The sequence below is a fragment of the Suncus etruscus genome, chromosome 10 (assembly GCF_024139225.1).
Source record: "Suncus etruscus isolate mSunEtr1 chromosome 10, mSunEtr1.pri.cur, whole genome shotgun sequence".
NCBI classification, from domain to species: Eukaryota; Metazoa; Chordata; class Mammalia; order Eulipotyphla; family Soricidae; genus Suncus; species Suncus etruscus.
In genome coordinates, this window is record NC_064857.1 from 49,175,839 (window position 1) to 49,192,409 (window position 16,571).

The 16,571-nt window shown below is 51.6% G+C and overlaps 1 protein-coding gene across 3 annotated transcripts in view; it reads left to right on the forward strand.

Moving 5' to 3' along the window:
• The first annotated feature begins 11,012 nt into the window (after window positions 1-11,012).
• Window positions 11,013-16,571, forward strand: part of TRAF3IP1 (TRAF3 interacting protein 1) — a 37,692-nt gene continuing 32,133 nt past the window's right edge. For 2 of the 3 annotated variants that reach the window (XM_049782557.1, XM_049782559.1), the window contains exons 1-7: window positions 11,013-11,240; window positions 13,102-13,170; window positions 13,350-13,511; window positions 14,509-14,658; window positions 14,743-15,204; window positions 15,828-15,917; window positions 16,483-16,558. In XM_049782557.1, coding sequence (XP_049638514.1) covers window positions 11,118-11,240; window positions 13,102-13,170; window positions 13,350-13,511; window positions 14,509-14,658; window positions 14,743-15,204; window positions 15,828-15,917; window positions 16,483-16,558 — 1,132 coding nt within the window. In that variant the 5' untranslated portion in view covers window positions 11,013-11,117. The remainder of the gene's footprint in view (window positions 11,241-13,101; window positions 13,171-13,349; window positions 13,512-14,508; window positions 14,659-14,742; window positions 15,205-15,827; window positions 15,918-16,482; window positions 16,559-16,571) is intronic. The other variant, XM_049782558.1, reaches the window with a different exon arrangement.

A 16,571-nucleotide genomic window follows, 5' to 3' on the forward strand; every position in this document is an offset into this window, starting at 1 on the left:
AATGATGGAGAACTTCCAGCTTTAGAATATCACAGGCTTAACCAGCCAATATACAAAGTGAGGCTTCCTCCTTTCTGGGCACAGAAGTACAGGGGTGTGTAGTGGAAAGACTGTACCCTGCACTTCAGGTCATGTACAGCTTCAGAATCTTCTGGAAGCCTAAGGCCACTAACCTCCCCAGAGTCCCATCTTCATTACCCCCTGGCTCATGACAGTGCTGGCCTTGCTTTCCCACAGGCATGAGGCCCCATGTCTGAGTCTTCAAGGCCTGGGCTTGCCAGTACCCAGGTACCCAGACTGCCTGCTGGATGCCCAGAACCAGTTTGTTCCTCCTGCCTTCGGGGACCCTGACAGTAGCCAGACACCTCAGGCCTTTTTTTCCCCAAGGACCCTGCTTACCTGCAGGCCAGGAACTACTACTTTCTGTGGAAGTTGAGCATCAGTGGCTGATCACAGGGTGTGGGTATCCCCTCCCCCAACTCATCTATCCTACCTGAATGATCAGAACTGCCCACACCTGGAATGGGCGGGTAGAGGAGTCTGCAGTGGGGAGGGAGAGGGGATAAGAAGGAGAGTTAGGGAGAGAAGCAAGAGAGAGCCGTCATCATCAGAGATACAGCATCAGATTCAGCATCAGCAACTGAGCATCATCAAAGAAGCAGCAGCAGGAACATCACCAGAGGGAGTTAGTCAGCCTGGAAGCCAGTTAGGAAACCTGGTAAAAGCAGCTGAGAGGGAGACAGAGGCCAAGAGATCCAGGAGTAGAGAAGTAGCTGCAAAGAAAAGGCTTAGTATGGAGGTCATGTGAGGAGGTGTACATGGCGGTAAGGACTGTGAAATAAAGCTGGCTGACTCCTGGAACTTCATCTGACTGCTTTGTGAATCTCTTCGCCCTCACCCTGACACCTTCAGACCCGCCAGACCGTAGGGGCTGTGGGAGCCAGGTTGAGCCCAGAAGGGCCTCACCATCCCCACACCAACCCCAGGACTCTTTCATTTATATTAAGACAACAACAGGGGTACAGCACCACAAGCACTGGGTCTCCACTAGGTCTAGGGCAGATCCTGGGGCAATGGAATGTTCCTAAAAGGCACCAGAAGCAGGGGTCACAGGGCCATTCACGTGCACACATATCTAGTGAGTGTTCTAGAAATACCCTCACCAATGCACATGCCTTGGTACAAATGCCCAGTATATACTCCAGAGTACCCACACCTGGCACTAATGCCCAGTGATACCTCATAGCATCCATGTGTGGCTCCCTTGGACTGGCTAGCCATACTATGTGCCTGGCATGATCTACACATAGTTTCTGTGGTCCAAGGCCAGAGTGACTTATGATTTTCCAGTAATCAGCTTCTCACCAAGCTCAGGCTGTGCAAGGCACAGAAACCCAACAATTGTGCCATCTCTCCCTGCTGCCTGCCACCATCCACCACCCCTCTCCTTTCCACAGCCACTGGAACACCCTAGAAGTATGGACAGGGTTGGCTGCCTCAAAAGTGGGTCCCCACACTCATAGAACCAGGGAGAAGTGTGAGAACATCCCCTCACATTCACACCACTTGCGCCACACACATTCCCACATATACTCTTTCACACTCATACTCCCATACACACTTTCTCACACATTCTTTACATGCTTACTTACCCTCAGTCCCTCCCACTCACAAACTCCATCAAACACACAAGTGTGCATGCAAGACCAGGACCTGCATGCACCAAAGCCTTTTGGTTTCTTTGCAAATAGTCATGTTACCAGTGAGCTAACTTATTCTGGAAACAAGAACTCATCTGCTTGTCAAAAACATCTTTCTTCTGTTTTCTGTTTGCTTGGTTTTTTTTTTTTTTTTTTTTTTTTTGGGTCATACCCGGCAGTACTCAGGGGTTTCTCCTGGCTCAGAAATTGCTCCTGGCAGGCTCAGGGACCATATGAGATACCAGGATTCGAACCACCATCCATCCGAATGCAAGACAAACGCCTTACCTCAATGTCATCTCTCCAGCCCCCTTTCTTCTATTTTCTTGGTCTTGCTCCATACTCAGCTTGCAGCTTCAGTCCCAGCTTTTTCTTCCTTTCTTTTTTTTTTGGTTTTTGGGTCACACCTGGCATCACTCAGGGGTTACCTAACTCCTGGCTCTATGCTCAGAAATCACTCCTGGCAGGCTCGGGAGACCATATGGGATGCTGGGATTCAAACCACCATCCTTCTGGATGCAAGGCAAAGGTCTTACTCCATGCTATCTCTCTGGCCCCCCTCAGTCCCAGCTTTATTGTTGCCCCTGAACTCTGGCAGAAAGTGTTGCCTAGAGTCCTCCTGGACATGAGCAAACAATGCAAGATGCTAGCACCCACACACTCACACATACAGATCAAATATCTTCAGTGTCTCATGCCTGGGTTCTTCTTGGGACTTGTATCCACACTGGAATGTCTGCTGATGTTTGAGAGTTGGGAAGCTCTTGATGGATAATTGTCTATTAGAAGTCAGTGTGCAGAGGGAGGATGAGGGAGGTTTGGGGGTAGTGTTGTTAAAGAAGGGGCTAACAGCTTCCAACCCAGCTCCAGTGGGCGACCTGTGAGGTGCTGCCTCATGGCAGCAGGAGAGGGCAGAGGGTTTATTCTCATTCTCCCTAAATCATGACAAAGTAAGGCAGGGCCTTGTGATTGGAGGAGGGGTAATTAATCCTCTCCTGCTCAGCCTACTTTCACCTGAAAAGTTTTATCATTGGCACCCACTCAAAGACAAGAACAGCATGCAAAGGATACCCAACGGTCCAACCTTTCACAGGAGCTTAAGGCCCAGGTGGACAATGATGGATAAACAGTAATGATAGGTATAAAAGACTTGAGGGTTTGTTATTATGATAGAGAATCACACTTGGGAGACCTAACTGGTCTTATTGAATAAAGAAAAAAAGATCAGTTTCATAAAACAAATAAAAACTTGCTAAGCTGGTTAAGCATTACAAAAGAGAAAGAAACTAAGGATATTATGAAAGCCCTGACTGAACTTATTAAAGACCCCAAAGTATAGAATAGAAAATTATTTTCTTAGAATTATGTAAATCCTGTGCTTACTCTTTTTCCAAGATGTTCTTGTAACCTATTGACTACATTTAATTGTTGTACTGAGCACTTCTGTCTGTGCTAAGTCCGGGAGATGGGCCAACACAGACAATTGTTTTCCTGTTACTTCCTCCTCACTGTAAACCTGCAGCTGTAAGCCAAAATAGAGTATATAAAAGATAGACACTTTGAGAAGTAATTAGCCTCTCTGCGTGTCTTCTTTGCCAACCCACTTTGGGGGGTCCTGAACCTTTGCTGCAGCAGAAGTGCAGCAGAAGATGCTGAAGATGAGCTGGCTACTGCCTCTTTGGATTCAAGGTCCAAAAGCGTCTCTTCTCCCAGTTGTAGTGCTCCAGTTGTAGCTCCTTCACCCCCCCACCCCCAATCAGGAAGATAATCAGTCTCCATTGTGTTTGTTTGTTTTTGGGTCATATCTGGCAGTGCTCAGGGATTACTCCTGGCTCTGCACTCAGAAATCACTCCTGGCAGGCATGGAATACCATATGAAATGTTGGGATTCAAATCACCATCCGTCCAGGATTGGCTGCATGCAAAGTAAATGCCCAACCACTGTGCTCTCTCTCTAGCCGAATAGCTTTCTACTTTTTATTTAGATTAGAATCTAATCTAGGGGTCTCAAACTCGTGGCCCGCGGGCCATTTGCGGCCCTCCGTACAACATTTTGTGGCCCTGCCCTAGAGGAATCTTTTTTTGTTTTGTTTTAGTTGTTTGGGTCACCCCCCCACCCAATGTTCAAGGCTTACTACTGACTTTGCACTCAAGGATCACCCCGACTTTGCCTCCTGCGGCCCACAGGTAAATTGAGTTTGAGACCCCCAGTTAATAATTGGTTTAGAATCTAGTATAGATAGCACACTTGGAGTTCTTATGTTACTTGTGTAATTTTGTCACCAGAATTAGTGTGTTATTTTTGCCCCTTAGTAGCCCCCTTTCCTTGGAAGTATATTGATTTATGTTACCTCTTATTTATGCATATTTTTTTTCTTTTTTTTTTAATATAATTTTTATTTTGATCATAGTGGCTTACATATTGTTGACAATAATATTTTAGGTACATATTTACATAAAATCAGGGGGGATTCCCATCACCAAATTGTCCTCCCTACACCTCCGTTTTTGTCCTACCTCCCATTTCCTCTTCCCTCACCCCCAGGGTGGCTAGAATATGTGGTCCCCTCTTTATCTAACCTACTACTTAGTAGTCTTGCACCTGTTTGGTCTTGATGCCTCCCTTATTTCCCCCTCTAACTGGAGGCAGGACTAGCTAGTTCAAGTTGCGTGGTTTTGCCTGAAAAAGAGAAAAGAAATAAACTGGGGTAAGAGTCTAATACCCCGAAAATGGGCGGAATCCTTCTAGAGGCTCTCATCATCGATTTGGGAGATGAAGGAGAAAAAGAAGGTGAAACACTCTACCAGTACCAAAAGAAGTGTCAAATATCCAGTGAGGACTCCAGCTATATCGATAAGCACCACAAAAAACAAACAAAAAACAAAACAAACAAAAAACAAACAAAAACAAACAAAGAAACAAAAAACACTCCATGGTCTTGAAATAAGAAACATGGCATAGCACATAACGAAAGAAAAGAAAGGAAGAGAAAAAAATAAGTATAATTGGGGACAACAATTTCAATAATCACACCCAGAGAAATCGATCAAAATAGATAAGTAAATAAAAATAATAATAATAATAATAAATGAAGGTAAAAATATATATATATATATATATATATATATATATATATATATATATATATATATATATATATAAAAACCCAAGGTTTTGTGCTTTTTGTACTTTTGTTTTTTCCCTCCTGCCCTGGCACAGTAAATATTGGGGTCATTCGAAAAGGAATTCACTTGGCCTAAGAAATATGGGGTTTCTCCGTCCTTGGAGTATACTGTCATGGGATCAACCTATGCATATTTTTTCTATAATGTAAAATAGGGGGAGATATGGGATTATGGGATTTGTCTGTTTCTGCATCAATTAATATCCACATTGTTTCTCATTGGATGGAATTCTTTGAATGTAGCCCCTTTGATTGGTAGTAAAAACGGATGATCCCACCTTCCAGCTTTTCTTCATATAAAAAGTTTGGGTGGAGGGGCCCGGAGGGGTGGCGCAAGTGATAGGGCATATGCTTTGCATGCGCTAACCTAGGACGGACTGCGGTTCCATCCTCTGGGGTCCCATATGGGCCCCCAATTCAGGAGCGATTTCTGAGCACATAGCCAGGAGTAACCTCTGAGATGACGTCACCAGGTGTAGCCTCCCCCCCCTCAAAAAAAAAAAAAAAAAAAAAAAGCTTGGGTGAAAAGGAAAAAGCCCTTGGTTTCCGGATCCTTTATGATGCTGGTTGCTTGGAGTGGCGCATAGGAATGAGGGTAATGTGGGAGATTTTCCAAAGTCTTTTCTCTCTTTTTTTTTTTTTTTTTTTTGTTTTTGGGCCACACCCGTTTGACGCTCAGGGGTTACTCCTGGCTATGTGCTCAGAAGTTGCTCCTGGCTTGGGGGGACCATATGGGACGCCGGGGGATCGAACGCGGTCTGTCTTACGCTAGCGCTTGCAAGGCAGACACCTTACCTCTAGCGCCACCTTCCCGGCCCCCTTTTCTCTTTTTCTAAGTGTGTGTTTTGGATTATTTTACAGACTGACTCAGACCAGTCTCACCAGTGTTCAGGGTTGGAACCGGAGGGTTTAGATTCAATACACCATCACTCCAGATAGCAAGAAATTCAACACAAAATGGAGAAAGTGGACCATGCTCTAAACATGCCCTTCTTTCCTCCCTTCCTCCCTTCCTTCCTTCCTTCCTTCCTTCCTTCCTTCCTTCCTTCCTTCCTTCCTTCCTTCCTTCCTTCCTTCCTTCCTTCCTTCCTTTCTCCCTCCCTCCCTCCTTCCCTCTCTCCCTCCCTCCCTCCTTCCCTCCCTCCTTCCCTCTCTCCCTCCCTCCCTCCTTCCCTCTCTCCCTCCCACCTTCCCACCTTCCCTCCTGTTGCATTAGATAGGGTACACTACACCTCCCACCTTCCCACCTTCCCTCCCACCTTCCCTCCCTCCCTCCCTCCCACCTTCCCTCCCTCCCACTTTCCCTCCCTCCCTCCTACCTTCCCTCCCTCCTTCCCTCCCTCCCTCCTACCTTCCCTCCCTCCCTCCTTCCCTCCCTCCCTCCTTCCTTCCCTCCCTCCTTCCTTCCTTCCCTCCTTCCTTCCCCCTTTCTTCCTTCCCTCCTTTCTTCCCTCCTTTCCTCCTTCCTTTCCTCCTTCTCTCCTTCCCTCCTTCCCTCTCTCCCTCCCTCCCTCCCTCCCTCCCTCCCTCCCTTCCTTCCTTCCTTCCTTCCTTCCTTCCTTCCTTCCTTCCTTCCTTCCTTCCTTCCTTCCTTCCTTCCTTCCTTCCTCCCTCCCTCCCTCCTCCCTCCCTCCCTCCCTTCCTTCCTCCCCCCCCCATTTTTTTGGTTTTTGGTCACACCTGGCAGTGCTCAGGGGTTACTCCTGGCTCTACGCTCAGAAATTGCTCCTGGCAGGCACAGGGGACCATATGGAAAGCTGGGATTTGAACCACCGTCCTTCTGCATGCAAGGCAAATGCCCTACCTCCATGCTCTCTCTCCGGCCTCTGAACTTTTTTAAATAGACTAAGATATTCCATATAGGTTCACATAGGTTGAGGTTTGATCGTTTTCCTGATCTTGAGGACTGGGTCTGGATCTGTGTTACTACCATTATCTCTGAAGATTCTCAGCTGTGGTGGGGTGGGTGGTATTCATCCCACACTAAGAAGCTCCAATGGGGGCCGGGTGAATGGTAATGCTTTCTGTCTCAGCATCTAATTCGGCTGTCACTATTTCATTTTTGGCATTTGTTTCATTTAGTAAATCAACATCAGCTACCAGTGGCTGGTGGTTCCTTTGGCCGCTGCCAGCAGGGGGTGGTGAATTACCAGCTTTAGGGCTTTTGACTTGAGCATGTGTGATTATGGGGATGCACTTTTGTGTTTTAAGTTCGGAGATTTTTCAGAAACAAAATGGGCACAAAATGTTTCAGAAACAGTTGGTGATGTTTCAGAATGATCAGCTTAAATTTTTTGCATTTCAAAATACATACAAACTATAATACTGATAAGAATCACTGCCAGAAAAATAATCACTGCCAATGAGTAGCCAATGTATAAATAACTATGTCGGTATGTTTTATCTTTTTTTCTTTTTTTAGAATAAAGAAGCAATATATGTGAGAATAGACCAGGGTCCCTTGACCCAAAACCAATCTATCGTCATAAGCTTGAACCAAATAGGAGCTAAATTTAAAATCCATGGTGGGACAACCCACTTGAGCAGGGGGGGCTAACAACACGTGGCTCATGAGCCGCATGCGGCTCCTGGCCAAAATGAATGCGGCTCTTTGCCTCTTATCATTATTTTGTATCCTGTGGCTCTTTGCCAAGTTTGGATTTTGTTCTGCTGCTTCTGAGGAGGGACCTCTGAGGAGAGATCTTTGAGCGCGGAGTTCCGCCATACCCCAGGCTGCATCTTCCCGTCTCCCATCCCTTGGAAATAACTGCACGGGCCAGCTAGTGGGGGGGACTCGTGTGGCACATGTTGGGTCACATCTGGTCGTTAGTTCTTAGTGTGGAGGACACAGCACATCCTCACCATCACTGCAGGATTTTGACCCTCACTCAAAATAACAAAATGCAATATGTGTTTAATATATTATTGCTAAAATTATATGCTTTTGTGTGAGTGTTTGCCTGTTTTGGCAGGTCACTGAGTGGTGTGGCTCTCTGACTCACACAGTTTAAAATTTTGGCTTTTTGTGTCGAACTGGTTCGCCACCCCTGCACCTGAGCAACCATGAGACTACTCCAGGAAAAAAGCTGGTGAAGTTGTAGACAGGGCCCCTACTCTGGGCACCAGGTGAAGCAGAAGCCTCAAGCTCCAAAACTTGTGGGACACAAGTCTGGAAGCAAACCCAACACAGGAAATAATCACACATGATTAAGGAGATAAAACAGATTCAGAAACTTCCACATGCAAGCCTTCCACTTCTAGTACTAATACCAGCAAGCAGATAACTCAGTCGTGGAAAACCAAAACCGCAAGTGTTTTTTCCCTGGGACCCACTTTATTTGGAAGTGAAAGACCAAACCCAGGGGTGGAGAATAGGTAGGGTAAGCACTCAATCCAAAGGATGCTTCCATCCAAATGTTCTCCCATCTAGTCAGTGATAAGCACCAACAAAAAGAGTTATTCTTGGGGCCGGAGTGGTGGCACAGGCGGTTGGGCATTTGCCTTGCACATGTTAACTTAGGACGGACCAGACCCCGGTTCAATCCTCCAGCATCCCATATGGTTCCCCAAGCCAGGAGTAATTTCTGAGCGCATAGCCAGGAGTAACCCCTGAGCATCACTGGGTGTGACCCAAAAACCAAAAAAACAAAACAAAACAAAACAAAAAAACTCAACCCAGTTATTCTCAGTAGGGTGAAGACTAGTTATTCCAACACTTGGTGTCCTAGGTTACCCCCTTATGTTAGCATTCCTTTTTTTTTTTTTTTTTGTTTTTTGGGCCACACCCGGCGGTGCTCAGGGGTTACTCCTGGCTGTCTGCTCAGAAATAGCTCCTGGCAGGCAAGGGAGACCATATGAGACACCGGGATTCGAACCAATCACCTTTGGTCCTGGATTGGCTGCTTGCAAGGCAAACACCGATGTGCTATCTCTCCGGGCCCAGCATTCCTTCTTATTGCCTTAGACATGCAGGATTAATTATGCCCAGTTGATTTACTTATTAGTTTTTTTTAAAGGCTTGGTTTTAATTCAGATCAAAAACCTGTTTGTTACTATGCCACGTGAGAAAGGATACAGAAACACACTTGCTGTCCATGAGGCTATTAAGAGAAAAGTTGAGGCTTTTAACGAGATGAAAGCTAGGCCTGTTGGCAAAGGGAGATGCATTGTTCTCATATACACATGGCCGTGTGTGGGTGTGACAAGCACACAATGCTGGCAAGTACATATATCATGCATGCATGGGTCATCTATGTGGCATAGCTTGTGTTCCAGAGGGAAGTCCTGAAAGCATGCCCTGGGTGGTCATGGGGCTGAGAATTATGTGAAATCTTAGTCTCTAAGGTGGCACCATGCAGGCCATGGACTGTCTTACTCATTTTTGACTTTTGAGCCATACCCAAAAGGTGTGGGTGTAAGTCAGGACTTACTCCTGATTCTGTACTCAGGGATCACTCCTGATGGGGCCAGGGAGCCATATGTGGGGCTGAGGATTGAACCTGGGTCAGCCCTGTGCACAGCAAGCACCTCACCTGCTGTCCCCCTCTCAGGTCCTTGCTTTGCACCTGGATGTAGGAAGTGTCACCTCTAATGCGCTGTCCTAATGAAGGCCTTTCAAGGGGAGAGTTTACCTCTTTCAGTGCTCCTGCCTTACTCCTGGAGAGAAGAGAGCCAGAGTTTGGGGGTTAAAATCCCTGAAATAATTATCACTCACCGTGAACCCCAGAGCGTTCCCTTGGACAGTGGAGGGGGAGGCAAGTCCCATGATGTGTGATGGGGTCGGGGTTCTCCTGAGCATAAGTGAGCAAGACTTCAGCTTCCTCCTCATATACATCAGCTATGTTCAGCCCTGACTCTTCTCTATGCTCAGGCTGACTCCTGGCTCTGTGCTCCAGCATCACCCCTAGAGGGACTCACATACTCAAGGAATGGTGGTGCCAAGGATGGAACTGGGGATGGTCACATGCGAGCAAGAACCCTACCCACTGTCCTATCTCTCTGGTTCATATTGGTCAGAAGGGTATGGAGGGATCAATTCCCATCTGTTAGGGTTGTGTGTGGGAACCAACCCCATCGGTCAGGGGGATATGGGGACCAACCCCCCATCTGTCAGAGGAATGTGGGGACCAGTCTCTCATCTGTTAGGTGCTGTGTATGATTAGAATTCGAATATACCCGGAGAACAGCAAGGAAAACAGTGGAGACGCACTGCAAATAAAAACGGGTGGGACTCTGGGTTGAGAAGAGCACAGTGGGTAGGGCAAATTGCGTTATAAGCTGCCAACTCAGCTCAATCTTGGACTGAATAAATCCCCACAGCCTTGTCAGGGGTGATCCATGGATGCAGATCCAGTAATAAGCCCTGAGCAACTGGGGTGTGACCCCCAAACAAACAAAGTAAATAAACCCAACAGGCTCTTCCTGAGCCAGGGACCCCAAACTTCCAAACTGTCTTGCAAACTGGGTTGGTGCAGAGAAGCTGCAGGGCCTGAGCCACAGACGCTGAGCTCTCGCCTTGCAGGGATCAATGCCCGGGGTCGTTTGAGCAGGGACCGGGCAGAACCCGCGCCTCTGAGTCGGGGCAAGCGAGCACTGTTTCCCGAGGCCACCGAGAAGCCTGGGCAGGCCGCCCACAGACCTTCCGTCTCCAGTAGAGAGGACCGAGCGTCCGTTGCTATGAACGCGCCTCCCTGACGACGAGAGCGAGGTCGCGCCTGCGCAGTGGTTCTCGAGCGTCCTGGGGCCGGAAGCAGGGCTGCGGCGGTGGGCGGGGAGCCACGCGTTCGTTGCTACGGCGCGCCTCCCTGACGACGGGGGTGGGCCTGCGCCTGCGCAGTGGTTCTTGAGAGCTGTGGGACCGGAAGCGGGTGCGGCAGTGGGCGTGGAGTCGCGCGTCCGTTGCTATGACCACACCGCTCTGACGACGAGGGCGAGTCCGCGCCAGCGCAGTGGTGCTCGAGCTTGGTCTCGCGCCTGCGCAGTGGTTTCTGAGCGCCATGGGACCGGAAGCAGGGCTGCGGCGGTGGGCGGGGAGTCGCGCGTCCGTTGCTACGGCCGCTCCTCCTTGACGACGGGGGCGGGCCCGCGCCTGCGCAGTGGCAACCCCGGGGGCACTGTGGGATGGGAAGCGGAGCGGGCCGTGGAGGCCGGGGCGGGCGGCGGCGGGCCCGACGGCAGCGGCGGCTGCAGCGGGAGCGGGAGCAGGAGCGCTCGGCGTAGGCTCAGGGCCACCATGAACGCGGCCGTGGTGAGGCGCACGCAGGAGGCGCTGGGCAAGGTGATCCGGCGGCCGCCGCTGACGGAGAAGCTGCTCAACAAGCCGCCGTTCCGCTACCTGCACGACATCATCACGGAGGTACGGGCGGGGGGCCGGGCCCGAGCGTTGAGCCGTGGGGCAGCCTTTCGGGGTCCCCGTCCTCTTCCCGCCGCTTCTCCGGGGCACACCGGCCTCCTGCGTCCGCTTTGGCCCTGTGGGTGTGTGCAAGTCGTGCAAGCATGCCTGTGTAAGCATGTGTGTGTTCACGGATGGTGGGGCCTGCTCTGGCCACCTGGAGTCCAGGGTTGTTTGTGGGCAAGTCCTGGGAGAGCCCCTGGGGCGGGGTGCCCAGAAGGTGTTGCACTGTGTTGGCGCCTCTGCAGGCTCCTGGTAACTTGGGGTGGTTGCCATCTCCATGGTGCGCTCAGCTGTGCTCCCAGCTGGGCAGGGAAGCCAGCATGGTTTGTGGACTTAGATAGGGGCTGCCCTCCTGCTCGCAGACTTTGTCTCCCCTTCTCTGCAGCCCAACTCTTAGACCTGCCCTGAACAGTGCTTGGGAAGGGGACACCCCTCCATTCCTATCCTCATGGCTCTGCACGGTGCCATCGTTGCAGAGATGGAGAGCTTGGGTGGCCTCTCTCCCACACGTGAGTGGGCACTGGTGTGTGTGTGTGTGTGTGAAGGGGAGAGAAAGAGAGAGAGAGAGAGAGAGAGAGAGAGAGAGAGAGAGAGAGAGAGAGAGAGAGAGAGAGAGAGAGAGAGAGAGAGTGAGAGAGTGTACACCTGGCCTTTCACAGCCTTTGTGGGGTGATTGCTGTACCCCAAAGTTCCCCCAGCCCTGCTAAGAGTGATACCTGTATGCAAAGCCAGGACTTAGCCTTAAGCACCATCAGGTATACTCCTCCCCCCCAAGCCAAAACAAGGTGATTGATCTCACTTACCTGGGAAATCCGAAGAGGGAGGCAAGGAAAGGGCCTGGGTCAGCAGCAGCTTTCATTAGTGATTGGGGGCATTGATGCTGTGTTCATGGTTCGTTGAGGGTCTCCCTTCCCTTCCCCTTTCTTTCTCTTTTCTTTCCCTCTTCCCCTTCCCCCTTCCCCTTTCCCCTCTGCTCCCACTCCTGCCTCCCTTTTGTTTTCCCCTTCTTCTTTCCCCTTTCCTTTCCCTCATCCCCCTCTTCTACCCTGCCTTTTCCCCCTCTCCCATCCCTTCTCCTCCCTCCTTTCTTGCCCTTTCCCTCCCCCCTCCCCATTCCTTACCCTTCTCTTTTCTTCCCCTGGACCCTGGGGACTCTCTGCTCCAGAAACTGCTGCTGGACCTCAGGAGCCCCTACCCCAAGTCATTCTTTACCTTCTGAGCTATGGCTCAGATGACTGCCAGGATTGAAGGGGTTGGGACCCTAGTGTAGGTTTTGCTGTGGACCAGAGTTAGGATGTGGGCTGGGGTGAGGTGGGGCTGGGCCAAGCTCTCGAGATCTTTTCTGTTTTTGTTTTTGGGCTAGAATTGGCATGCTCAGGGTTTACTTCTGGTTCTGCATTCAGGATCATTCATTCCTGGCTGACTTGGGGGCCCATATGGGGTGCCAGGGATCAAACTCAGCTTGACCATGTGCAAATGCACTGCCCAACTTCTAAACTTCTAAAGTGTTGCTCGGTTTCTCTCTCTCTCTCTCTCTCTCTCTCTCTCTCTCTCTCTCCCTCCTCCCATCTTCCCCTTGCCCACCTCTCCCTCTGTCCTTTCTCCCCTCTCCCCTTTCACTCATATGCTTGCTTTCACTCTACTCTCACATGTCTCTCTTTCTCACTCTCACTATTACACTCTCCTGCTCAAATATTCTCAATCTTTCACTCTCTCATGTGTACACAACCTCTCCCGTGTTCTCTTTCTCTGTCTCTGTGTCTCTATGTCTGTGTCTCTGTCTGTCTCTCTCTGTCTCTGTCTCTGACTCTCTCTCTCTCAGGTGATCCGGATGACCGGCTTCATGAAGGGCCTATACTCGGAAGCTGAGATGAAGTCCGACAACGTGAAGGTGATGGGGCTGTTGGTGTGGGGTGTCCCTGCTTCACCCTCTTCATGAAGCTTGTCTTCCTCGCTGACACTTGACCCAGTAAAACACAGGGAGTTTGCTTGGGAGGGGAGACTTTCTGAACTGGGCAAGGCAGGGGCTGCAGGCAGCTTGAGAGCCAGTCCCTGCTTGGCTGCCCACAGGAGAAAGATGCCAAGATGAGCTTCCTTCAGAAGGCCATCGATGTGGTGGCACTGGTGTCCGGGGAGCCGCTGTTGGCCAAGCCTGCACGGATCGTAGCGGGCCATGATCCGGAGAGGACTAATGAGTTGCTCCAGGTCATTGGTCGATGCTGCCTGCACAAGGTGGGGTACCCCTCACAATGGGTGCCACAGGGCATGAACTTTAGGGGGGCAGGCAGGGTGCCTGAGAAGCTTGGAACTCGGACTCAGGGTTGTAGCTTATACTAATCTGCCAACCCAGCTCCTCTGGTGGCAGCAGCCCTGGGCCTGTTCCGGGGATCTTGGGCTCCATGCTGCTCACTGCCTTCCTCCCTCCGTTCCTTCTTCCCTCCTCCTCCCCTCTCCTTTCCTCCCTCCCCTTTTCCCTTAACCCCTCCCTCCTGTCCTCTCCCTTTTACCTCTCCTTCCTCTAGTCCTCCCTCCCTCCCTCCTCTTTCACCCTTCCTCTCTTCTCCCTTTCCCTCTCCTCTTCCCTCCTCCTTCCTCCTCTCCATTCCTATCTCCTTTCTGGAGGCTGGGCTTCTTTCCTAGAACCTGCCTTTCATTCAGGCTTGTCTTTAACGAGATCTTTTCTTTGTACCTAAACTTGGCTCTGCCAGGTGAAGTCTGTGTTGGGACGTGTTTAGAGGTGGGGAAGTGCAGAGCACCAATGGGGCCAGCCCGGGGGTGTGGGCACCCCTGGAGATTGAAGCCTACAGGGCCTATGGGGTGTGCCTGAAGGGCTGCAGGGCAGGTGAAGCTCTTTTGGGAAGGGGAGTCTGGGAAGGGGTGCGGCCCTCAGCTCATGCAGGGAGAGGGCGTAGGGCCTTGGGAGCCTTGTGGTAGGCAGCAGGGACTGTGCATGCCTGTGGTGAGAGAGTGAGGGGCTGTGTCGAGGGTGTGTGTTCATTCCACGAGGGTGTGTGGGCCACATTGACTATCAGGAGACTGGAGAACTGGTCCCTGGGAAGTGGTGGTGAAGGTCCAGGCTTCTGACCTATGCTGAGACTTGGTTCACATGAGGGGCTCGGGGTTGGCAGCAGTACTGTGGCCACAACAGCTCCCTAAGCTCTTGAGTTTCTTGGGCAGGTGGCAGTGCCCTCTGGGCACTAGCCTCACCCCTTCCTCTCTCCTGTGCCAGCTGTGCAGTGATGAGGCGGTGAGGAGAGTGTTGTCTGGGGAGAAGGGGGATGCCCGGGGGCGGGCCCCCCTGTCCTCCAGGTCGCAGCAAGTTGACAGCAAGAACGTGAGTGTGCGGGAGGACAGGGACCGAGTCCGCCGGGACACAGAGGTGAGTGGGCTGGGAAGTGGCTCTGGGGTGTGTGAGCCGTGGGTAGGGCAGAGAAGTGGCTACTGACAAGCTTGGCCTTTGCAGGAGCCAAGAGTGCCTGAGGCAGACCAGAGAAGCCCTAGCCAAGAACACAGGCAGGAGGAGCTTCGGGAGGAGAGCCGAGTGCGGGACAAGGCCAAGGACAGCAACCGCGAGAGACACAAGGAGGCCGAGAGAGACACCGAGAGAGAGAGGGCAAGGACCAGGACCCGAACAGAGCGGGAGCGGGATCGGGACCGGGATCGGGGCACCAAGAACGGGGACCGTGAAAGGGACCGGAAGAGTGAGGCAGGACGAGAGAAGGAGAGGTGGAAGGAGCGGGAACGGGACAAAGGCAGGGACCGGGACCGCGACAGGGACCGGGACCGCGACAAGGACCGAGACCGCGACCGTGACCGAGATCGAGATCGGGACAGGGACCGGGACCGGCGGCGGGCAAAAAATGGAGAACGTGCCCGGGCTGCTGAGCGGGAGAAGAGCCGAGAGCATGACGGTGCTGAGAGGAAGGTAAAGTGACATCAGACCTGCCTTGGTGTGGGGGACACACACCCAGGCATTGTGTGCATGTGCATGTGTGTTCTGTGGGGTATGTAAATGTGGGAGGGAAATACTGGACTCCGTGTACACAAGTGTGCTGTGACCTGTGCCTGTGTTGCTGTGTGCACATACCTGGGTGTCTTGTGAAGGGGTGTGCAGGGCTGTGCCTGGCTGTTGTTGACGAGCAGAGGTGTGAAGGATCGGTGGAACCTTTGGTTCTGTGCTGTAGGAGATTGGTTGTGGGGAGGTGTGCTGGGGACTATGTGAGGGGTACTGGGACCCCATTGCAAGGGGTTGAGACATGACTGTGATGTCTCCCTGCAGCCCCAGCTTGGTGGCCTCAAAGAGATGCCCATGGCTGCAGACTTGGAGCTTCTGTAGCTACCCCCTCAGCCCCATCCTTCCAGTTGGGGGCCTGCTCCCCACTGCAGCCCCCATGTCACCAGGAGGCTCCTGGGAAAGTGGTGTATAGGGTGTCAGGTGTTTGTAGATGTTCTTAGAAAGGGCATGTGGGGCAGGTGCTGGTGTGTGTGGGGGTGGCTCTTGCTTTCTTCATGTGCTGAGAAGTGCCTGTGGTCACCCTCTGTCCAAAGAGGACCTTTGTCTCTCAGTCTGCAGGCGTGGGGGAGATGAGCAGAAGGCTGCCCGATGGGGTCCTCAAAGACGGCAAGACTGATCCCGAGGTGAGCGGGGCATGATAGTGCTGCCTGGCCCTGTTCTCCATGTGCTCGTTTTGGGCCTGAGGTCAGGCTCTGTCTGGGTCCAGCCCTCTACGTGCCCATATTAGGACCGGTGACAGGCACTATCTGGGCTTTGATGTTGCTTGATCTTCTCCACAGATCTATGTTGACTGGGGTGCCCAAAGGGTTAAGGCAGTGGAAGGAGCAATGCGAGGAGACTGAGACACTAACTTACAGGCAGAGGGGCCAGCGTCCTGTTGGGGACCTGGGCTTCTGTGGGTCACCACCATAGTCAGATGGCAAAGGAGGGGCAGCAGCTACAGGGTGAAGGTCCAGTCCGGTGTCTCCCTTCACAGAGGGAGGCACTGGTGCATGCTGGCCAGGGTGGTCTCATCAGGCATCACAGGTAGGGTGGGGTTGACTATGGGGGACAACGGGATCTCCTCCCAGGCTCAGGTCTCCAGTGGTGGGAAGCAACCCCCCAATCTCCTGGGAAGTGGTCAGGTGGACCTGGCCTTGCTGTCTGTGTACTACACTACCTGACTCTTGCCTGTTCTGTTCTCTCGAGGCTGAGCTGTCCAGTCGAGCATCCAAGTCCATGGTCGCAAAGGCATCAAGGCGGCGATCCAAGAATTCCCTGGAAGGTACTACCTTTGT